General features: G+C 37.9%; 2 protein-coding genes and 1 long non-coding RNA gene across 4 annotated transcripts; 2 read left to right on the top strand and 1 right to left on the bottom strand.

The window, feature by feature from the left end:
* Window positions 1-619: 619 nt before the first annotated feature.
* On the bottom strand, window positions 620-2180 carry LOC139188112 (uncharacterized). Its single transcript, XR_011571285.1, has 2 exons — window positions 2064-2180; window positions 620-848 (listed from the first exon to the last, which is right to left on the bottom strand). It is a non-coding gene; the product is annotated as an uncharacterized lncRNA (long non-coding RNA).
* A 5564-nt stretch (window positions 2181-7744) lies between these two features.
* LOC103444209 (zinc finger protein 4-like) lies at window positions 7745-10126 on the top strand. Of its 2 annotated transcripts, none has more exons than XM_029108598.2 (2): window positions 7745-7932; window positions 9046-10126. In XM_029108598.2, the coding sequence occupies exon 2, from the start codon at window positions 9143-9145 to the stop codon at window positions 9935-9937; it is 795 nt and encodes a 264-aa protein (XP_028964431.2). In that variant the 5' UTR covers window positions 7745-7932; window positions 9046-9142; the 3' UTR covers window positions 9938-10126. The 2 variants fall into 2 exon arrangements, with proteins under 2 accessions (XP_028964431.2, XP_028964432.2); XM_029108599.2 differs by having other exon boundaries at window positions 7773-7906.
* A 1694-nt stretch (window positions 10127-11820) lies between these two features.
* On the top strand, window positions 11821-14238 carry LOC103444208 (protein GAMETE EXPRESSED 1). Its single transcript, XM_029108597.2, has 6 exons — window positions 11821-12366; window positions 12456-13043; window positions 13115-13241; window positions 13330-13516; window positions 13609-13756; window positions 13845-14238. Exons 1-6 carry the CDS (start codon window positions 11888-11890, stop codon window positions 14095-14097), a joined length of 1782 nt encoding a protein of 593 aa, XP_028964430.2. The 5' UTR covers window positions 11821-11887; the 3' UTR covers window positions 14098-14238.
* Window positions 14239-25025: the final 10787 nt, after the last annotated feature.

Genomic DNA, 25025 nt, shown 5'->3' with positions numbered 1-25025 from the left:
CAGATCATGGAGCTCCAGCATAGTGGAGATTTCCCGACGTGGATCTCATCGTTTTCAGTGAAGGTGAGTGTTGAAAATGCTTCAAACGATCTCCTCTCAACGTTTGAATTGACTTTTAGAGTTGATGAGTGAGTTTCAGATTGGTTTTATGACAGAAACAACGAGGGGGAAATTTCTCCCTAAATTCCGACGAGAACTGTGTCTATCAAGCCACATTCATGCCATTTTTTCGATCAACGCCGACCCCACCTCGGCCTTAAATTGGTATAGTTCTGTTCATCACATTCCTAACTTTTATTTGGTTCTTGAATAAATGATTTTGGCTGAGAAATAAGCTCAAACGAAACTATAAAAGTTGGATGAAAACTTGCAAATATGCAGACCTTCGCGAGCAAGGCGAGTAGTAACGTACTCGCAGGCACGTGGGTGCGCATGGGAAAGCCACAAAAAGAGTGGCATGTGGTAGCCAGTGCAGCCACCTTGTGGCGGTGCGTGGAGGAACCCAAAGTCATTTCTTACGTTTCTCGACGTGCCGAATTCGAATCTGCCCTTCGTGACACGCCCCGACTGTAGTCAAGGAATGATGGCCGTCACGTGAACGTGACGTAGCCATGTGCGCTGTGCGGAAGCGTTATATTATAAGGAAAATACGAATAAATTAAAACCAAATACGATAGGTTCTAATTTGCGTTTAAGTGTGATTACATAACCAGAGCATAAAGTCTAAGTGCAGTCAAACATAAAATGTACGTATTTAACAACACTCGACGATGATCCTACATGAGTGGTGATTTGTCAGAACTTTCAGCTGGACACCTCGAGATTCACTGATGAACGTTATCTAAAACCTGGAGGGGCGCAAAACAAAGTTGAGTGGGTCAGCAAAACGAACTTATTCGAAACCTTCTTTTCTCTTTTGAATATACTAACCCCTCGCTGTAAAACAAGTATAAGTTTCCCAGTAATAAAGTATATATATTCATATACATAATATATATCAAATCATGCTGAATAATATGAACGTATGCGATGCCAAAGTATCATAATAGAATGCTCAACATTTCTAAGTGAATATGATAGAATAACATAAAAGCCAATTCAACGCTCAGCTATCAACATAATTCGTATTCTTTCATCATAATCAACTTATCATAATTAACTCAGCCCTCGGCTGCCTATATAGCTCATAATCATCTCATCATATCATGTATAAATCTGTATATCTTGTACACATTCAGTACCACCTCACGTGGTCTGCATCTCATCACTGTATATATCATAATATGCTCTAGTGCTACAATCACGTGAAGCTGTGCGATAAATCGCGGGTCACCTACAAGTCGAACCCACATAAGTGGTCTATACGACAGGCTATACACCTACTTGGATCCAAGGCGAGCATGCGGTGTGGGAGGTGAACATACACGTGAAGGCTATGCCTCTCTCTAGGCGGGAGCACTTATATACGTGTGCAAGTAAATGAGCTTTCTATCACATCTCAATCATATAACTCAACATATCTCAACTATATCTCATGATCGTTATCAGGATAGTATTTCAAACGTATCACAATTATATCTCGAGTCATGTCACAATTATATCTCAAACATATCTCAAATATATCTCAATCACATTTCATACATATCTCAATCACATTTCATACATATCTCAATCATGTTTCATGCGTATTTCAATTGTATATTATACATATATCAAATGCATATCGTACGTATTTCAAATGTATATTATACGTATTTTTATACGTATTTCAAATGTATATAAAATGTATCTAATACGTATGTCAATTGTATTTCAATAATATTCAAACGTATCTTAATCGTATTTCCATAGTATTTCATTCATTTTCAACATAATATGTCACATGTAACGTACCTGGGCCTTCTCAGCACCATGCAACAATATGTATAATTATGGTAATGCACATATCAAAATATAATGCATATTTGACAAGTTATTTAATTCGTATTTATATTTAAAATACGTTTTCTAGGAAACACGTCAAGTATACTTATATATATACTGAAAAATAACTGCCCACTCACTGATAAGTAGCCGGTTCGTAACCCCCTCGCCTATTTTGGTTACGTTCTTCGTCCGTATAATTTTCACCTATACAAAAATAATTATAAAACATTATTTAATATGCACATACACAAACATACGTCAATAACTTCTCATACGTTGCTCAATTTGGGTATGTGAATATACCACGGTGACCTACTCGACGTCACGAATACGTACATAATTTTTAATTAATTTTTTATTGGCTCACGCGCCCCCACGCGCCGTGGGTGGCACTGACCTACGCGTGGCCCACGCGCAGGGAATCCTGACGGAAACCTAACGGCGTCAGGAATATTCCGTTAAACATAACGGAATATTCTGTCTTCTTCTCCGGCGGTCCTCGCCGGACTCCGGTCGCCGGAAAAACTGGGAAATTTTCATTTCGCCTATTCTCACTCGTTTTTGGTCCATTTTCTTCGAATTTTATACCAATTTAAAGCCCTCAACCTATAGAATCACGTTGGACTAGTTTTAGGGTCTAAAAACAACGAGATTTTACCTTCCAGAATTTCTCAAAATCGGCCAAACTCGAACTGGGTGATCCTGACGTCCAAAACTTCCCAACGTTACACTCCGAGCATCCTTGGGACCTTCTAAGACTCACTGTGATCTTTGTTTAGCCTAAAACATAGCCATAATAAAGTTTATGAACAGTACATAAACACGGGACCTTTGAAACTAGAGTTTTTCGAAACGAAACTCACCTGAATTTGGTATCCCCGTGTTCGTGAAGTTCTCAGGATCACGATGGTGGTCTTAGATCCAACGTTCGTACAAGTTTGATTGAGTTTTTGTGTGTGTGTTGCTTACGGGTTCGAGAGGGAGAGTTAGAGAGAGAGAGAGACTGTCGAGGGATAGAGAGAGAGAGAGTTTCAGGTTCGTGTGAGGGAATGACGATGAGTGAAGGTATTATTAAGGGAGGCAGTGGAGCACTTCACGGAAAGGAAATGGAAATGGAATCGGACGTGTGATCCATTCCTTAGCCTTTAATCATTCAACATATAAAATAGCCGTCCAAACCTTAAACAATTGTATAAGGATTTAGGGTATTTAACACACTGTATACATATGACACGTTAAATCGGGACGGGTTGTCACACTTCGTTTTTCGAAATTCGATCAATTTAAAATAGTTCATTTATTAGCCATACTTTGTAAGAATATGCGAATTTAAGTTAGTACTTTATATATTTATGTAAATGGTTTCATTTCTAGGTGAAACACATTGCAATGATCTTCGATGCCAGCAAGGCGGGTTTGACTCGACGACATGATTTGTGAGTGGGTCTTTACTTTTATATATTATATATTTATTTAGTTTCCATTTATATATTTAATAAAGAATTTTTCTACATTATGCCTAGATTAAATTAACATTTATAATAATTAACGAAATAATGGAAATTACGAAATTATTAAATAATCCTACTGGATGCCTTAATTAGATTTACGGTTATGAAAAGTATTATGTTGCCTAGAATTAACGAATTACTGTGGCATGACCATACTTACATCTTTTGCTCATCGTGTGCTACACATGTGTTTGTACTCGCCGGGGCCAGAGTTAGGCTTCACGGGTATGTTCACATCGCACCGCATGCATACTCGATATGATATGTTTATTTATGCGAGATATTGTGATTATTGGAAGTTATGAATTTATTTATGAATTATTGTGATGTATTGCATTTTTTTGGTATTGCTAGCTACAGTAAGTTTTTTCATACTATACGTAATATGTTCAAATTGAAAACTATACTTATTTTACGGCGAGAGGTTATACATTTTCAAAAAGGTTTTTACAAAGCTTTATTTTTAGACGCACCCACCTTGTTTCCCCCCCCCCCTCCAAGTTTTAGTAGCAGAGCTTCTATATCGACAAGGATTCTTGGCAAATGTTGGAATTGGAGATTACCTTCGATGATATAATTCTCATTCTACTTTTACTGTACTTTACTCACGTGTGAATTGGGTTCAATCATGCTCACATGCGCACTCTTCCATTTAGGCACTTTAGGTTTAAATTTATTTACATTTTCCCCCTCACTACACTTTATGGCTATCTCACCCTTCAGGTGTCGGCTAACACAGCTCGATTCGGCGTCCAAATGGACATCCCGAGTCGGAACGTGTCATATCTATTTTTTACGAGTTACAAATTTATTCCTTAAACTTCGAGATTGATTGTGCCGCCTACGATATGGGGGGTATTCAACCTAAGTGATTATATTGGAATTAATGCCGGTGAGTGGTTTGGATGTAGTAGTAGATATATGGAGTAACACACACAAGTGAAAGGTTTGTATCCGAATTTGAAGTTTAGAAGATTAACTAAAGATACATTCATTTCAGTAGTACAACTTTACATTGGATCTTAAATTATCTGGACATATATGCAACATATTTATGTTATTAAAATTAAAGCTTTTGGGGTGGGTGGGAGAGCTTTGTAGATATTATTAGTGCATCCCTCATAGTTTAAGCTTTTGGAGCTAATGGTTTTAGTAGAATCGTCGCAAGTTGTTAAGATTAAAACATATAAGATTGTTAGGGTGGTCATACTTTGTTTTCAACAAAATTTTATAAATCAAGCTAGTGATGTAATGTAGTTTTCATTTGTTATCAAATATTTATTGCTTAAACATAGGCCGAGTCCGTCTTCATGTTCTTTTACACTGCAAGTGGCATGCTAAATTCAATGAAAAAAATTACGCTTCATTTGATAATCATTTCAATTTTCAATTTCTCGAATAGTAGCTGTTTTTAATTTTTATTTTTCATTCCTAAAACAAGCTAATTTTTTAGTATTCAAAAAATTAATTTTTAGTTTGAACTTGGTTCTCATTTATTTTTAACTAAGAGCTAAAAACACTTATGAAACAAATTTGAAGACTTTATCAACATGGAAGTGGAGATGGAAATGAAGGCTCTTTCCAATTTTAATATTATTAGGATAGTTTGTGCTATTCACAAACTCACTCTTATCTCTTACACTTAAAAATGGTTGGATTACTTTTGATATTGCTATTTGGTATTATGATGAAACTTCAACTTTTTTTATGTTATTAGAGCATGTTGTCTCGTGTGTGAAATCCAACGATTAAACGTGTTCCATGTCACTTGAATTGTGTTATATACACATTAAACTTAAAAATTCACATGAAAATGCATGTTGAGAATATAGAAAGAAGGGACTTTGCTATTTCATTGTTTAATCTCTGCTATGATTCATCATTTCATATCTTCTATGGGGTGCAAAACAACAGAGTTCCATTACACAAACTCAAGGTCACGTGAGCATGTAATATGTCAAAAACCCATCGTTGGATTCCTCCACTTTTCATGGCTTCCCAATACAGTACTTAATCGGAAAATAAAATATTGAACATTGGAAGAAAAACGAATCCTCTTTAAACATGTGCTTAGAGCCCTTGGTCATGTATTACCTACTACCTAGCTAGTTATAGGTATGTCGCTATGCTAGTCGAGCACTCGAGGATACAGATAACTCAAGCGTTTAGTTCTCTACACTTTTTTGTTCTTTTGTAGTATCCATGCATAGTCCCACGTTGTCACACATGTTCTTCTTTCTTTCTTTTGAGAATTATTGTTGTTATTTCGTTAAACAAGGAAAGTGCTATTTAAATATCTATTTTTAACTTTCACATGTCCTTTTAATGTTTTGTCGTTGATCAAATAAATCGAAAAAAATCAATAGATAAAATTTAAAAAGAATGTGTGAAAAATAAAAATAGGTGTATGGATAATGGACTAATGCCTGTGAAACAAATGAAACTTTAAGGTGGGGTGGTCATTGGCCAAAACCAGCTGGATATGGACCTAGTCATATCTACTAAAAATAAGAATAAATAGATCATAAATAACTCACTACCCACTTTTATATAAATGGACTTATTCATGTCCACCCATTAAGTATTCGTTTGAAAATGTTTTTAAAATGATTGAAAATATTAAAAATGTTTTTCCAAGGTTCACTTATGTTTTATTAAGAATTGGTTACAAAATATTTTTATCGAAAATATTTTCAGTCATTTTTAAAGAACTTTCAAACCAGCCTTAAATAATTGATTGTAATATACCCGCTGGACAAATGGGTAACCACAACCCAGCCTCAACCTTCTTTTCTTCTATTAATGTGAAAACAATCACCAATAGAACCATTTCTCTCTAACAAAAATAAATTTAGAATTTTCTAATACTGATTCATAATTCGTTCATAAAATATATAATTTTATCCAATGTTACCAAAAAGAAAATATATATAACTGTATCTAAATATTTGTAATAAATAACAAAAAAGAAACTGATAATTGATCAACATCATTGTATTAAGGAATGTAGCTTTCTAGTTTCCCTGTAATTTGACTGAGATTTTATTTGAAACAATGCTGGAGTGTTGTATTCTAGTGAAACGAAGGCCAATAGCCGAGGAGATGTTGCAAATCTAATACATCATGAATAAAACAGTAATAAAATAAATTATTTGATGCATAATTGTTTAATCAATATGAGGTAATGGCAATACCTAAATTAAATTCTCTATTAGTGTGTGGAGTTGTTGAAAATTTTGTATATTTATAAATATTGACATATTTAGTTTTATGTGATCACTGCATACGTGCATGCCCTAGCAAAGAAAGAGTAGCTTTCACGTGAAAAAATACATTTATTTTTAATTACTTGAGTTCCGAGTTATTCAGGAAATATAGTTTGATGTTAGGCCGGACGTGCACAGTAAATGTGATGAATAAAAGGAGACCGGACCCATGCATGAATGAGTTATCTCAAATCAAACACTTGAAAAGTGGGAGTGAAAGAGAATCTCAGCGTGGGACTAGCTTTGTTTGCAATTGGCTTGGCTCTTGGCGATGCTGCTCCTTCCTGTGTCTCTGGATGTAATTGTTTTACTATCATGGTTGTAGAGTTAGTTGTTTGTGTAAGCAGTGGCCCAAAAATCAACAAAAGCAGTTATTCCTATTAAAATAGATTGGTTGAGAGAGAAAAAGGAATTACATGGAACGGATTCACTATTATGCTAAGTTTCAATTTAATAATATATTATTATGTGTAATATTTTTATAAAATAACAATACATTATTATATTAAAATATTATAATACAATAATCTCGTTCTATGTAAATTGTTTTCTCGAGAATGACTAAAAATAAATAGTACTAGTAGCAGCTACTAGCAGTAACAGTATGTCAAAATAGGATTGTCTGCCCTCTTGTTATGATGCCCTTTTCATTCCCTCCTATTTGTACGGTCACGATTAAATCACGTCAATATTTTATATTAATTTTTTTCATAAAGATAATAAGACAAAAATCAATAAAAATATAAAATATTAACGTAATTTAATTATGACCATATAAATAGAAAAATATGGGAAGAACACCAGACAGATAATCTGCCTCCGTCATAATATTCTTTCTAAATTTTTTCCCAACAACACTTAACCTTTTTCCTCTGAGTACTCTCTCTGACTTCCCATCACTGTCCCCCAAAACCCCACCACCACCACTCTTCTACTCCAACCTTTTGCTTTCCCATAATTTATCATCAAGTTCTCACTACTTTTCCTTTTTCTTCCACTCTCTTTTGTATTTTTAAGTGAACTGTTTGTTCTCAGTCTTTCATGATCTCACCCACCACTTTGTTTTATCAAAAGATAGCAACCCACAAGCCTGTTCTTTGTTTCGAGATGTTCAACTGCAATTCTATGACAAGAAACACTCAACTGGCAGATGTCTGCTAATTCAAGCATTGCAATACTATGGAATCCAGGAGCTAGCCAATTGTACTTGGTCTTCAACCAGATCTATGGTTTACTAGTCTTTGCCCTTCTTTTTCTGCATGTTCTTGTTTATATATATGTGATTGATTGCATACAAATATCACCAGTTGATCTAGTCTTTTATGGTGTATCAATGCTGATTTGTGGTCTTGCCTGGTTTTGGGTTTGTGATCGTTGAATAAGGTAAATAATTCCACATCGAAGAATTGACAAAAATTTCAAAATTGCCGGCACAATGTGCAGGTGGTAATAATATGCTAGTTGGAGACATTATTGATGTGTTTAGTAGTACCATAAATGTATGTCTCTCTGAAATCTTGATAACAATGATATCCTGGGCTACTTTGGAATTTTTATTGGATTCAGGATTACATCTATATTGGCAACTTTTAGTCTTCTGATAAATTTTCCTGCATCTACTTGATTTCCCAGGTTTTTTTTTAAATAGCATCAGAATTTTGGTTGGTCTAAAGAACATGATTTCTATATATATTTTATTTCATTTTTCTATTCAAGATTAAAATTGTACAGGAAATATGCAAGGATTAAATAGAGGCTATGTGCTTTTGACATGAAATTCCTAGGTTGCATTATAACATGATTGCAGACATACTGTCCTTCTGTGTCTTCTTGCCATATCTGCGTCAAGAGAGATGAGAATCGTGACCTCATTCCCTCTCGACAATGAATCGTTCTGTATATCTACCTACATAAACTTGCTTATACAGTTGAGTGATCAGCAGATAATCAATAGGTTTAGGACGAGATGACTCTTATTACTGTAGGAAACTTTGGTTTAGTGAGAAACCCTGGTCTTAATTTTCAGATAACAAAAGACGTAGCTTAAACGCAGTTAAATGACCATGTTTTGTTCTTCTAGCATTATATGACAAAGTTCGTTAAGAAATCAACTATGTTTCCCCTCTCTGCTCTGGAGATTCGATGCTCACCTTTCAAATTATGTTTCCTTAAACTTCATACCAAGTTAAACTGCAATCGATCAAAACATAAAAAATAGTAGTTGTGATGGTCAATAATTAATAAATTTACACTGCAATATTCACGATCTTTCATTCCATTCAGGTAAAGGAGAGTGAACATTACCTCTAACATTTGAGCATTCTTTGTTTCCGAAAATGCAGGATGTATAAGATCAGCTAGCCCTTACTGGACCAGCTCAATCCGGTTATTTCAAGTCTGATATGTAAACTATCCCCCCCACCTCAACGACAGCCAATCATGAACACATATATTGACCTTGAAGTGGAAGCCTCATCGGCAAATGACTCTGATGTTAGCAGCCAAGTTGCTTCTAACATCTCCATCCAAGATACATCTGCTAATACCTCCAAAGACAGCGCGGCTAACTCTTTCCATTTTTCAAATCTCAATGCAGCTCAGCAAGGATTGGGTCCTGCAGTTTCCCTTGATTTGACACATAGCTTCAATAAGGAGGACTTAGGGAGAAGGGATTCGACAGGACTCTCATTGTCGAGCACGAGTGAGAGCAGCAATGAACCTTCATCTCAGAACATAACATCAGCCAGTCCAAGACTTTTTTCTTGCAATTACTGTCAATGCAAATTCCTGAGCTCACAGGCGCTTGGTGGACACCAAAATGCACACAAGAAAGAAAGGACGCTGGCAAAACGCGCTATGAGAATGAGTATTTTCTCCGAGAGCTACGCAAGTCTGGCATCTTTGCCTCTTCACGGATCTTCATTCAGATCACTAGGTATCAGAGCACACTCATCAGTGCATCAAGGGTTTGCACCGCCAGTGAGGCCTGCCGAGATTGGGAGCGGTGCACGATTTGAACACGGGTACATGGGGGTACCAATTTTCTTGGTGGATGATGGGGTGGAGCTCTTATGGCCTGGTAGTTTCCGCCAGGCTAGCGCTGCGGAGACAAGTAACTCTACTCACCCAAGTTTTGTACTGACTCATGAAAGTTCAAATTTGAATTTTGCAGAGGTGACACCGCCCGTGGACGTCAAAGACAACTCTGCACCAGATCTCACACTGAAACTATGAAAGGGTTGACATGGAAAAGCATCGGCCTTTATGTTTGTTGCTCTTAGTTTGTATAGTGTATGACTGCCAGTTTCACTTTCTTCTTACTGGTGCTTTTTACCTTTTTCAAATTGTATAAGAGCCGTATGGGTATGTGGCTATTTCAGAGCTCCTTCGCTTTGATTTGATATAAATTGTTCTAGTTTGCTATGGTACTAGTACACTAACGCTGAAGCTCTAACATATAAGTTAATACTTCGCTAACCACTCGTTTGAATGTTCCATACAATCTAATCTCCTATTTTGAAGTTAATACAACGACTTGTTTAAACGGTCTATACAATCTAATTAAATTTATTAAATTTATTATAGAAATGAGTGTTATTTATACTTTAAAAAATTGTATTAGAAAACTTAAATTGAAAAATAGAATGATACATATCAAGTACTAGAAGATATGGGAACAAGTATATAATGAATGTTCGTCTATCTCCAACAAGTACATAAGATGAAAAATTGATGTTATCATTTTCTATCCAATTATCTTCAGGCCAAATGGGCTCCTAGGTAGGTCTAAGCACATTTACATTTTTTTTTTGTGAACAAACGATATTATCTATACTTAGGGAGCAGGGGAGTAGGCTAAGTCTCACAAAGGGCTAGCAATAATGTGGTTCAAATTCACGTTTGGCGAGAATCAAACCTAAGACCTCTTACTTACACGCAAAGAGGAACGCCACTAGATTATAGTACTAAGTGGCCCCTTGTATATTTTTTTAGGAAAACTAATGAAAAGAGCTTGAAAACTTTGAGTTTTAACGATAAGGACAAAATAAAGGGTAAAGTCAATAGTACCATGATTGACTTTTTAGTGTAAAAATGTGGGTTCTTTGTTAAAGTGAACAGTCCGATGAGCTTTTCGTTAAAGTTCCCTATTTCTTAAACGTCTAAAGATTAATCAAATTGGTCCTTTTCTTTTATATGTAGAGATTAATAATAGAAAAATAAATAACCAAATAATGAAGTAAAATATACTCAACACAAATAAGAAGTAAAATATAGGAATCATATGAAAATAAAAATAAATAAAAGTGGGCCAGCAATCATAATTTAGAAGTGGGTCTGATTGGCCCAATTTAGGATTTTGGCAAACCTGTTTATATGCTTCCGCGGGAGAGGAGAAGACGAATACGAACCACTACGCGCCTTATTAAAAAAAACGCACCGTTTAGTTCCTTCCTTTTATATCAAAGGTTACGTCTGTCTGATTTATTTTTATTTTTATTTTATTTTATAAATTATTAGTTGCGATTTGTGGAGACAGATTCAGAGACGCTATTGGAATTTGGAAACAAGAAATCTCCAACCCACCCAGGCAGCCAGGTCACCCCCCTCTCCTTTTCCTTTTTACTTTTTCATGTTTTTAACTTCTTTTTTTTCGCATAATCTTTTATCTTTAAATCCTTAAATTTGATTAGATTGTACGATTTGGTTAATCAAATTCAGTAACTATTTTTGTTTACAAAAATTCTGTCACTGTTTATAAAAACGATGATCTTACTGAACAGTTTAAGATAAAAACGACAAAAAACTACAAAATAAATAACAAATTTTTTTATATACAACTGAAGATATATCTTCATGAATTTACATCACTTATCACGCATTCATGTGACTTGTGATGAATCATGTAGACTCGACTCAAAGAGATTAGATGTTGTTTTTGCATTCATTTTCTACTTTGTCTTTTCCATTTCTGTTTTTTGGTTTGGCACAGATGGCTAAAGTCCTGCATATAAATTAAACAAATTAAAAAGTCGCAATCTTTTCAATTGCGTTTCTTGAACTCCAAGCTTCAATTCTTATGGATGGATAATATTATATATATTGCAATAGAAGAATACATAAACTCGTAAAATTGTGCAGTGCAGGTTTCACAAAATTGCTCGAAAATTAAAATACCTACCTCAGATGGGGAATCTTCGTAATCTTCTACTTCTGCTGATTTTGGTATCGACTCCGTTGGACTGTCACTCATGGGGTTGGTTCTCCTCGTCCGACAAGACCTACTCGAGCGAAAACCCTTCTGGTACGAAGGACGCTTCCGGTGGTTCAGTTGGTAAATTCTCCATGGATGGTCTTGATGACCAGAAGGGAATCTGGCTTGTCGAAAATGCTAAGAAGAAACTGGTAGGTTCAGACTCTTGTTGGCAAAATGCTTACCGACATCTCTTTGCTGGGTGCTCGGAGATTTTCGCTGTTGAAGACAAGCGGTCAAGATTTGCTTGGCATCTCAGTGATTGCTTTCAGAAGGATTCCGGCAGGCCTCCTTTTCCTTCGTGTGACTCGAAATCTGCCATGCATAAATGCCTCAAGAGTTTGAATGACCATGAGCACAAGGTCTATTTGGAATTCTACCTTGAAACCAACTCTATCTGCCATCAGTTACAGTTAAGTATTATAATTTTTGTGCAAAGTGAATGAAATGTTTATGTTCGTTAGAAAAACTAAAATGAATTTTGTTTCGTGTCGTTGCTAGGGCTCGAGTATTTAAGCATGAAACAGAGAGATTAGTGAATGAACTTAAGAACTCAGCACAATATGCAGAGACCAAGTTGGAAACAATTGAAGAGAAAGCAGAATACCTACTGCAGGGCTCAAATCAAATATATGACTCTTTGAATTCAATTGATCTTCGGACACAGCAAGTGGCGGAAACTGCAAGAAATGTAGGAGATCATATAGGCATAGTGTTGAAGCATTCGGCAGCAGTTTACGAGCAATCCAAGAAAATCGAAGCTTCTCAGTCAGAGCTACAAGAAGGTCAAGTAGAAATGAAGAGAAATTTAAACGAAGGGATGGCAGTGCTGCAAGATTCATACAGCCAATTGGGTAAAGAAATCGATAACTTGAGAGATGAAGCTGTAGAAATCGAAAAGGAGATCATTAAAGTTGGAGGTGAAATGTCATCTCGGATGGAAAATCTGCAATCCAAAGCTGACGATATTGGGAATATGGCTGGGCTCTCTTTGGATAAGCAGCATCAGCTTCTAGATGGACAGACGACCGCTCTCAAGGATCTTCAGTTTTTAACCAAATTTCAATCTGAAGCGTTAGAAGAGAGCAGGTAAAACTAAGAAAATTTTGTCAAAGTCCAGAGAACCTGTATAATTTCTCTAATACATTATCAAATTGCAGGAGTACACTTCAACGATTAGCGGAATATGGCCATCGACAACAAGAAGAGCTTCTTCAGAAGCAACAACAACTTCAGCAGGTTCACGATCATTTGATGGAAAATTCAAAGTCTATCTTGGCAGCTCAGGTTTGTTTAGCATATAGTTTCTTCTTAATGAGGTTTCTTCGACTGGTTTTTGTAATTGTCTCATTGATTCTCGGTTTTATGCAAACAGGAATCTTTTGAATCAAAGCAAGCCAGCATGTTCGTTGCATTAGATAAACTCTTTGCTTTGCACAATGCTATGTTGCTTGAGTCGCGCATAATCAAAGCTTTCTTTATTTACTCTATATCAATCTTTGTTATCTACATGTTCACAAGCACAAAGCAAACATACACAGTGAGACCATGGCTATATATCGGTATGTAAACTATATCATTATAAAAAAAAAGGAAAAATGCTCAGAGTTTGCAGTGGTTCACTAAACTTATATTCTACTGCTGTATATTACAGGGCTGTGCACTACTTTCTTGATAGAAGTAGCGATAATTCGCTTCACAGTGAGTGACATTGAACACCAAACATGGAAAATAAACCTTTTCCGGTCAATCTTTGCAGTCATTGCTTTAGTTCAGCTAATATATGCAATTTTCACATACAGGTATGATAAATGCAGAAACTTAGAAATTCGAGCTGAAAGATGAATATTTGATTTCTATATCTAAAAGCATGCCTTTCAAACGATGCAGGGACTATGAAGTGTTGAACCATCAGTTGTTACATACATTGATTGAGAAGGTTAATGGCATGCAACGAAACCAGAAGTTGTCATGGGAAGCAGATAGTGATTTAAACTGGTCCTCGTGGGTTGACACCAACTTACCTGAAGATGTAGACAGTTCTGAAGACCCTGATTACTTAGTTCCTGAAGAAGTTGGGGGAAATTTTATCACAGCTTCAACTCTAAAAGAGTATGATCTCCGCCAACGTCTTCTTCATTGAGAACTCTTTGTACGTTTGAACTCATAATTCTTACGTATTTTCTGGGGTTCCATCTATTAGTATTTAAACAGAAATCCAAATGAAGATTACTTGTAAAAAGAACCTCGAAAAAAGCAAGAAAAAATTGTGTTGTTACCAGTAGTCCTTAATTACAAAACATGCTCCTCCTTTAAAATGGTGGAAGCGATTTGCGTCTCTCAAAACAATCTCTCTCCCTGGAATCATTGAAACTATTTTCATCTAGGAGTGGCAATCTGCACAAATGCGTAAGTTCTTTATAATCCTAATTGGTATTCCGGCAGCAGTGTGGACAAGTGCGAACTTAAGTGCGACTCTTTCACTGTATCCACAAGGCCACATTGCTTTGGTTTCTTCATTTACATCATGTAGCACAGCACTGGTCTCAAGGATATAACCAACCTCTTCCATAGCATCCATCAAATCTTTCCAAACGTTTTTAAAATCAGCTGAATTACGAAATTCAAAACCGCCACCTGCTACAAATGTGTGAACTTTGTTCTTTATTTGTATCCAACTGCATCCAGCCTCTCTTTTAATTCCCCTATCCTTCATTAGTTCCCTGACCCTTTTCACACCGTCCCACATTCCTGCATTTGCATAAATGCTTGAGAGCATCACATAGTTCCCAGGATTGTTTCGTTCAAGCTCAAACAACTTCATTGCAGCACGCTCCGCAAGAGAAACATTGCCTTGGAGCCGGCATGCTTTCCACTTCATCTAAGGACTCCTTAATTCTACCGGCTCTACCCAAGAGATCCACCAAGCAAGCATAATGCTCAATTGTTGGTGACACGCCATAACCCACCTTCATTTTATCAAATAAGCTTCGTCCTTCATCGGTAAGCCCCGCATGGCTACAGCCAGACAACAAAGTTATTAATCCAAAACAGAGAGGATAATTATTCTGTTATCAATAAATTATTAATCCAAAACAAAGAGAGATAATTATTAAGTTATCAACCAATGATATGTACCAAAAATTAAAATCAAACATACCAAAAATTAAAATTAAACGTACCAATCAATGACATGTACAAAGCTAAACGTACAACAACAACAATAACAAAGCATTTTCCCACTAAGTAAGGTCGGCTATATGAATCATAGAATGTCATTGCACTCGGTTCTGTGTCATGTCTTCCGTTAGATCCAAGTACTCTAAGTCTTTTCTTAGAGTCTCTTCCAAAGTCTTTGTAGATCTTCCTCTACCCCTCCAACCCTGGACATCTGTCTCGTAGTCTCATCTTCTAGCCGGAATGTCAGTAGTCACATCTTCTAAACATACAAAAAACTAAAAATAAATGTATCAATCGATAATATGAACAAAACAAAACGTATGAAAACCAATAATAAACGTACTAATAATGTATACATAATAATTCTCTCAACAAAATGTGTACATAATAATTTAAAAAAAATATAAAGATCCAACGTCCACGATTTTGGTTATCTTGAAGATAAAATAATATTTTAATTTTGGGAGAAAAAAATATTTTGTACAAAAAAAATATAAAAAAGAGATAATTAGATAAATATTTTGAATGAAAAACCATGATTATATCTTAAAAAAGAGTCCACAACTTAGAAAATAATTTAAAATATTGGCAAAAAATTACAACAATAATTTTGAAAATTTCAATAATGTTGTGGCCTATATTTAACTGAGGGGTGCGGCATAGAGAGAAAGAGAGTGGAGAATGAACTTGAGGAATTGTGTGTTAATTCCCCAATCCTTGTGCCTTTATTTATAGTAATAAGGAAAAGAGAAACTTGCTCTTCAAGTAATACAAAGTCTATTAGGAAAGACCTTCTAGATCCCAAAAGGATTCCTAATCTATCTTTACTTAGGATTTACACAGTCACAATATGTATTAGAACATATGTCACAACACTCCCCCTTGAGTGTGCAAATACTCAAGTAGATGGTGCATCAGATCTTCAGGAAAATGTAGAAACAGTTGATGAAGTCGTCTCGTCTAGTTGACACAAGTAGCACATGCTAGTCTCAAAACAAACAGAAGAATGCATGGGTGATAAAACTCACAAAACCTTGCTATGGCAAAATCCAAGGTAGGACAAAAGCCCATAGCTAAAGGAGAAAAGTGAGAAGTTGCAGTAAGTCAAAACTATATGTCTTCGAGATTCAAGTAGGACGTACACAAGGGTATGACCAATCTAGGATGGGTGTCTCATCAAAATCTAGTCAGGTAGCAAAAACCTAGTGGGAAAAATGCTCCTAAGTGTAGGGAAAAAGAGTACGTTAAGGACAAGTGAATATATTTCTGGATACTCCCCCTGAGTTTGACAGAACTTCCAAATGAAACTATAAGCATCGCTGTTGGTACCATACATTGGGCCTCGTATATTTGGGCCTCACACTAAAGCCCATACTTTGTAAAAGAGGAGGAGCCCCTTATTCTATAAAAGGGGACTCCTCCCCTCATTCTAAGGGAGGAAAATAGCCAAGCCATCCTACAAGGCTCAAAGCTCTCATACTTTTAGAGAGAGAGAACTCATACAATTCAAGAGGCTCTCCTTCCTTCTCCCTCACCCTCCTTTCTCCGGGGGACTTCCCCAAACACTTGTATCCATACACATACAGAGAAACACAATCAACTACAGTGTGGACGTAGCCCAAACATTGGGGTGAACCACGATAAAATCCTTGTGTTCTTTGTGTTCTTCGTGTTCTTGAGCGTTTGTGCAGATTCACGGTCGGATTTACGTTGTTCCAAGACCATCCGGTTTTGTGCATCAACATTTGGCGCCGTCTGTGGGAAACGATACGAAAAGTTGTGTCGGTTCTCTATCATTTTTTCATCTCCATCGTGAATCTGCAAAATCTGCAAAAATCCAGAAACTGAAAAGATCTAAATCTCAAACAGACACAGAGTTCTCTCTCTCTCTGACCATGTTTCATCAAATGAATTCCACTCTGTTAGAAAACAAGCGTCTCTCAACAAGACTGATGAGACTGAAAGTTGGAGGTCAGTCCCTTGCTCTCTTCCTCAGCAGCAAGCATGCACCGCCAGAAGCAGTAGCACGATCCACGAGACTGACGAAGGCCCGTCGGATTCAGGCCCTCTTTTCACTTCAAGATCACTTCAGAAGCTACCAGGTGCATCAACCAGAGCCCTGTTTTGGTCTATTCATCGACGATGACGACGAGCCTGCCGTGGGTGACGAGAATAACTTGTCCGATCTGCACATATCTCTTGAACGATAATTTTTTCGTACAATCTGAAAAAATCGACGCAGAGGAATCGGATAAGATGAGCGAGAGGTAAAAGATTCGCCACCATCTCCAATTGCTTGGATCTGGAGATTATGTACCTGGTTAAGACTCCTAAGTGCATCAATGTAAACTTGCCGCCATACCCAAGTGCTTCAGTGAGCGTCGTGGTCCTTGCGACACGTCGGCAAAACCCAAAAGACCGTCTCCGGAGAGTACCGTCTCGACCGCCGACTGGCACACTGGTCCAATTCCACTTTTCCCAAAAGACAACCACCATCCTCACACAATTTTGGCGAGACGGTTCTCGACAGAAGTGGAGTACCCACCTCAAGACTCTCCGCCGTCTGATCATTCTCTGGAGCTCACTGTGCTCACCTGAAACAACACCGTCACCAAGATCGAGCACCACAGTTTCTCTCTCGTCCACCCCTCGTCTAAAGAGAGAGAGAGAGAGAGCAAGAAGGTCAGAGAATATCGCAGAAAACCGTATCAATTATGGCTGCGAGTGCTGTGACGGAGAATGAAGCACTGACCACACAAGCTCCATATGCTCCTGTCATTTTTTAGAGGAGAGTCAGGAGTGACTTGGAAACCAAACTTCTTAAACCATATATGCCCAGAGCATTGGTTGCTCCAGACACAGACCATCCAACGGGAACAGTCAGCCATCAGCACCGTGACATGAGTGCTCTTCAGCAGCGAGCAGCCGGAGCAGCCCATTTCAGTTCCCGTTTTGCCCTCCGACACTCTGACCATGGTTTTCCAGGCAGATGGAATAATACGGATGCAACCGGAGTGAGGGTAGCAAGCTCTCGGGGAAGAAAATGGCCGAAAGAGCCAGGCATGCTGTTTATCTTTTGACTCAGTGGGGAAGAAAGTCTCCAACAACATCATTTCCATACCCATCTGTATTTTTCCACTCATGATAATTTTGAAAAAGATAAGATAAGGGAAGAGCCCTTGTCGGTCAGATCCACACGTGAAAAAAGATAAGTCATTCACCTAATTCAATTGTTTTTATTATTTAATATTTATCAAATGGTACATGTTATTGTGTGATGGTGGAACAATGATGATATCTTTTTATTATTTAATATTTATCAAATGGTACAGGTTATTGTGTGATGGTGGAACAATGATGATATCTTTTTATTATTTAATATTTATCAAATGGTACAGGTTATTGTGTGATGGTGGAACAATGATGATATCTTTATTTTATTTTTTGAATGTTTTCCACTAACTGATGGTGGGTTTACAACAGATGCTGAAAGTGGATGTGGGTTGCCACACCCATGCATTTTAAATTATGTTGAAATTATCAACTCAAATCCAAAAGAACTAATCCACTTTTATAACCTAAAACTATGCTATAATACGCATGGCAAGGTTTTACACTTATAAGAAATATACATATTAAATAATTGTTGTTACCATATTTCTTTTACGTATTTATTATATTTATTCATTATACGCTCATGATTATACTGTCATTTATTGTCAGGAATTATTGAGCAACTAGGTCCACTGATCAACATTGTTGCTGATTAACGAGGTCTACCAACTTATAGACTAATGAGCCACGTGCTTGTGGTGATCTCTTGTCTGACCGGACACCCACTTGCTCGGACATTCGCTTATTGGGACACCTATGTGCCTGGACCCAACTCGATGACCCTACAGATAGTCCCAACTCGATGCCCCTACGTATGGCCCCGATTCAAAGATCCGACTTGCGGACCCGATCCGCGGATCCGACACATAGACCCAATATGCGAACCCGACAAGCAGACCCGAGTCATGTCGAGAATCAACTCATACTGAGTGCATGTCGACATAAAGTAGATACTTGCAATGAGGAATACCACGAGCCGAGCCGCCTCGCAACGAGCATAGCCTCTAGCCGAGCAGCCTCGCAACGAGTATCGCCTCCAGCCGAGCAGTCTCGTAACGTGTGATACCTCTAGCCGAGTATTGCTTTATGTTGAGCATTACCTTGGGTTGATACTGGTTCAAGACATCTAGCCACTTCGGCCCGTACATGGATTGGATTTGAAGTCTCCAGCCAAAAGACTCCTTTGACTGAAGACTTGGGGGACTCCTGTTGGTACCATACATTGGGCCTCGTATATTTGGGCCTCACACTAAAGCCCATACTTTGTAAAAGAGGAGGAGCCCCTTATTCTATAAAAGGGGACTCCTCCCCTCATTCTAAGGGAGGAAAATAGCCAAGCCATCCTACAAGGCTCAAAGCTCTCATACTTTTAGAGAGAGAGAACTCATACAATTCAAGAGGCTCTCCTTCCTTCTCCCTCACCCTCCTTTCTCCGGGGGACTTCCCCAAACACTTGTATCCATACACATACAGAGAAACACAATCAACTACAGTGTGGACGTAGCCCAAACATTGGGGTGAACCACGATAAAATCCTTGTGTTCTTTGTGTTCTTCGTGTTCTTGAGCGTTTGTGCAGATTCACGGTCGGATTTACGTTGTTCCAAGACCATCCGGTTTTACGTTGTGCATCAACAATCGCAAATGAGAAAGTTATGCATACCACTTCCTCGGACAAGCTTCTAAAAGGTACTCCGTGTAGAGGTCGACAAGGTTGTCTGGGATCGAACTGCTTGACTTCAATCTTTTGATGCTCATGCTGAGGTACACACAATATGATTGGCGTTGACTTGTTGGATGTATCATGATCTGGTCGATACATACAGTGTTGTCTTCATGGATCATTATTGGGACTCAAGGATGGATGAAAATCGCAGGGAGTTCGAATATGCTCAACAAGAGTTCTCGACCATATCTCTCACGTGATGAGATACAGTGAGTCTTGGAACAATTCAAAGGTTTCGTAACTAAAGGTCTATTATCACGGACCTCCAAGATATTGTGGTGTTCCTTAATGGTAAAAACATAACCATTCAGGGACGTACCTTATGCGGTCAGATAGATAGTCTGGTTTAGCAAATCCCACAAGGTAAGCATCATTCTGAAGATCAAGGGGGTGTGATATATTCTGAGATGCATAGGGATAGATAAGCCCAAATCCATAGTAACGAAAAAATATCTTTAACACCAAATTTGGTGGTGGCGTGTAGGCACAGTGCTGCTAAAAGATTATCATCACATAAGATGTCTGATCTAGTGTATTTGAGCTAAGTACAACAAACGCCCATTGTACTCAGATATGGTTGCGTATGCTCCATATCCTCCATAAAGGTCTTATTTGCATCTAGCGTACAAACGATCAGGGTATACTTAAACGTAACACCTTATGGGTCTAGTTCGACTGGTGGACCATAATACCAACAGAACTAGCTCGAAACTTCAGGTCGAGGTAATGTCGAGTTTTCCCAAGATCATTCATCTTAAAGTTCAATTTTAGGTGCGAGTCAGTTTTCTCAACTTTAGCCATTTCATATTTTGTACACTCTCGACATATATCCCTGACTGATCAATTATTCACTTAGACGGGTATACCATATCCACCCAGGATAGTTCTGCATCCACAAAGTGAGAGCCACATTAAAACCCAAAGGGTCTTGTGGTTTAGAACTATTTGAATTGGTACATATAAGTCCTTTGGAAACTCCATGTAGGTTTCGTATCATGATCCTAGAGATACTACAACCACGTTGGTAATGCTGTAATCAATCACAGGGCGTATGAGAAAAGCTTTGCACCACAAGACGTCATTCACACTATTTCATTCATCTCATTCATCATAGATTAATTCTTCTAGTTGACCAATCAATTCTACGTTGACATTAATCAACGGAACGCGGTTCATTATCGTTAATTTTCATTTATGTCGATAGTTACCATATAAATGAAACATCGTCTATGATAATCTTATTCCAATTCCATATCTCATCCAAACTAGTATACTAGACTGAGAACTTCAGATCTTGGGAGTAATCAGAATTTAATCTCATAAGATGTAAAAGATTGAGACAGAGGTCGAAAGGCGGATTCGTTCGTGCCACATTCCTCCATTTTTTGGGAGGTGAATCATTCAAACCGAGTGATTTGCCACACTTCTAGCACATGACATATTGATTGGCTAGCCGCCAATGTATGAGGGTCGGCCATAGTAGTGGCATTCTTACTTTCTAGACAAAGGTCTGTCGTACATTTAGTACATATCTTTGCAGGCGCATTTGCAGCTGGTATATGTGATATCGTCACTTTTGCTAGATCAGAGGAAGTGTCTGGTTATACTCTGACGATATAGTTTGGGATCGAGATGAGACATAGTGGGGACATCCACGATAATTTGCATCGTTCTTTAGGAACGTTGATGTTCCTATCTCCCCCTAACGACTGGAACACTGTCTCATAAAAGTGATAATCCATAAAATGAGTGGTAAATTGATCGCTTGTCAAAGGTTCTAAGTAATGAATTTAAAAGGAGAATCATAATCGACATAGATTTCCATCATTCCCTAACGACCCATTTTTTCTTTTGTACATAAAGGCGGCGCAAATGGCACATAGACCACACAACCAAAGACTCGCAGATGCAATATGTCAGGTTCGTATCTAGTAACCAACTGACACGCGCTTTTATAAGGTTGGTCATGACGGGCCTCAGGCAAACCAACATGGCTGCTTGCAATATTGCATGGCCCTAAGGAGAGATCGAAAACTTCGTACGTATGACCAACGATCGCGCAATCATTTGAAGGTGTTTAATGAATGCTTCTATTGGGTCGTTCTAGGTATGAACATGGGGTACTTGATGTTCAACTTCAAAACCCAACTGACATACAATATCCATCGAAAGTTTTCAATTTATACTCTCCAAATTATCCAATCGAATAGATTTGATCAGATAATCATGGTGGTGAGCCCTGAGCTTGTTAATCTAAGGCACAAGTTGGAGAATGCAGCTTATGGACAACAGCCACATGTGTGACCAACATGTAGAAGCATAAACCAATACAAAAAAGTATCTAAATGGTCCGCATGGTGGTTGAATCAGTCCACAAATGTCCCCTTGAATCCTTTGTAGAAAAGATGAAGGGTGCTAAGGCATAAGACGCTTCTAGGTATGACTTCTTTACTTCTGGTAAGGGGATGCCTAAAACGGCACATCACGGATCATCCTAGATATCCCAACCGTACATCCACAGCGAAAATTCCTTTGGGATCTTGGGCTTTTGGCCGGCCATATAATGGGCCTGAATGGGTGTAATTCACTCATTAGGCGTTCTATCTTCTCTAGAATATGCTTCTGGTTATATTCGTAGGAAGTGAAAAGGAATTTTACTCCATTTCTACATTGGTTTCAATATGGTAATAGTGCTCTCGAAAATCCTTAAAGCTCAAAAAGGCGTTTCTTCTGGAACGAAGTGAATATAAGGCTTCCCTTTATGGTAAAATTAGTACCATTGGATAATATAGGGCATTGCCTTGGCCAACAATTAGGTTGGATAAGTCTGAAAGGTTGTCAGGGGGTGATTAGGTATGAAGTTAGCATAGAACCAGACAGCTAACTTCCTCATAAAACATACTTAAGCATGAGTTAATTATATTAGTCACATGTGGTAATTTTCGTTAATTAACTCTTATTCGAGAATAATAGTGACATCTAAACACCAATCTTAAATTCGAGAATAAATAAATTGTTCACAAAGTAAACCAAATATACAAAGGGGGTTCAGCCAATAGGCCTTCCATGTCAAATTTCGCTCACCAAATGTGTTAGGTGAAGCAAAATTAGTCTCGTAGATTGATTACAGGAATGGTACTCCTCAACAACATTGGTAGAAGCACATACAAGTGCATAACCAATGATCTATTTCGTCAAAAACTGAATTAGATTTTGTAGGGTTGAGGTTCGGGAACACTATCCCTTATTCTTGAAGTTTTAGGTCTTATATGCCAAGGATCATGCTTCGGGCATGATACCACCTCTTGGCAGACCTTGATTCTACCATATGTTGTAAAACAAACTCGAAATGAGATTGTGTGACAGACAGACAGACCCAAAATTGAGTTCGGTAAGCTCCAGCCGAAGCTAGAGGGGTCTGTTCGGTATGCCTCTGCCGAAGCATAGCAATACCATTCGGTGCACCTTTGCTAAAGCAGAGCATGCATGTCGATGCATCCCTGCCGAAGCAAAGCACCACCATTTAGTAGACTTCAGCCAAAACTGGGTCTATACCGTTCGGTACCTCCCAGCCGAATTGCAGTGGTAACTTTCTACCACAAGTGTGATAGTAATCAGATCTGAGAATTTAGTAAACTTCTGCTCTCTATACTGCTACTTCAGGAGTAATTTAGAGATATGGAAGGACGAGAAAGATTTTATTCCAGTTGAAATTTGATCGAATATAAACTTCAGAATTGTACCTATTCATGGACGTAAAGGTTTCAATCATGTTTTGCTTTAGGCAAGAATTCATCTTTGCATTATTTGAAACAGTCCATAGCGAGTAAAAAAGCCATGGAATCCTCAGTAGTGAGGTACTTCCATTTGATATACTTCAAGCATAAGTCTTTGAATGAAGATTATAGCGGACACTTATTCAGCTTTTCCACACCATAACTGGCTGCAATGATTTTGCAACTAGTCGTAGTCAAGTGGGGTGTCACATCTTGTATCCGCATAAAGTAGTTTCTTGTTCAAAACTTTCAAATCCGTGAAATCAAACTTGTTATGGTTCGACAATACGCTGAATGGCAGAAACAAGAATGTGATTGGTGCTTTACGAAATAAAATTTCCGTAAACATCAAAGTTAGAACATTCAGGTTCTAAGACATAGTTTGGTTTAAATGGATTTAAGCATGGAGAACATTGGGTCTCAACATGAGTGTTGCATATTAAGAAACTTTAGGTTTCTATGGCACTTTTCTGAAACTTCAAGATCATAATACTTGCAAACAAACACAATATATACAAGACAAAAATATATAAAGAAAAAAGAAAACAAATTATATGCGAATAGGTCTTTGGGGCTAGGATTATAATTGATTAATTATTGGTTTTCGGGCCAACGGGAGGAATTGGGAGAAAAATATAAACCCAGTAGTACCATAAAAAAAATTAGGTGATTAAATTAAGTGACCCAAAATGAAGCCCACAGAAGCATAAAAATATGTGCCTTGAGGTCTATGCCTAATCTAGACTGGACAAGAGGCAGCCCTAACTAAGGAGGAAGGCAGTAGGACTTCTTAGCATTGTTAGGCTGCAATAGGCAGGCCCAAGGCGCGGGGAAAACCAAAAGGCCCAAAATAAGGGTGGAGATCCTGTGTGATGCATTGCAAGGTAAATTGGAGGCCTACCTAGGGGGCGCAATCCAGTGTGGCATGCTACATGGGAACACCACACATGCGAACCGATCAAAGCAGCTGCACCACGAGCCCAGGAGGAAAAAAATCTGTTTGCTGCTGGCCGAGTTACCAGGGCCTAATTAGGGTGCTGGTGAACCAAGGAAACATCCCAGTTGCTGCTGGTGTGCTAGCCGGATAAGAAAGTTGGCGCCGCTGCTTTGGTCAGGAAAACTCAGGCCAAGTTTGTGATTCAATGACTACCACAATGGTGAATGGAAATTAGATGTCAACGTTTAAAATCAAGAACCCTAGAAAAATCAAATTGGAATTTTGAAAAGAAAAAAACCGATGAGTTTCAAATGAATCTCGACCAAAAATTCGTCGAAG

Source organism: Malus domestica, chromosome 09, assembly GCF_042453785.1.
Source record: "Malus domestica chromosome 09, GDT2T_hap1".
NCBI lineage: Eukaryota > Viridiplantae > Streptophyta > Magnoliopsida > Rosales > Rosaceae > Malus > Malus domestica.
The sequence above is the reverse complement of the archived record's forward strand: the minus strand, read 5'-3'. Positions and strand labels throughout refer to the sequence as shown.

What these genes read in the sequence shown, in the direction of transcription:
- LOC103444209 (XM_029108598.2), top strand. Translation starts at nt 9,143, where the DNA reads ATGAACACATATATTGACCTTGAAGTGGAAGCCTCATCGGCAAATGAC.
- LOC103444208 (XM_029108597.2), top strand. Translation starts at nt 11,888, where the DNA reads ATGGGGAATCTTCGTAATCTTCTACTTCTGCTGATTTTGGTATCGACT. An exon ending in TCTATCTGCCATCAGTTACA is followed by an intron (nt 12,367 to 12,455) that starts GTTAAGTATTAT and finishes TGTCGTTGCTAG; the next exon opens with GGCTCGAGTATTTAAGCATG. An exon ending in GAGACCATGGCTATATATCG is followed by an intron (nt 13,517 to 13,608) that starts GTATGTAAACTA and finishes TGTATATTACAG; the next exon opens with GGCTGTGCACTACTTTCTTG.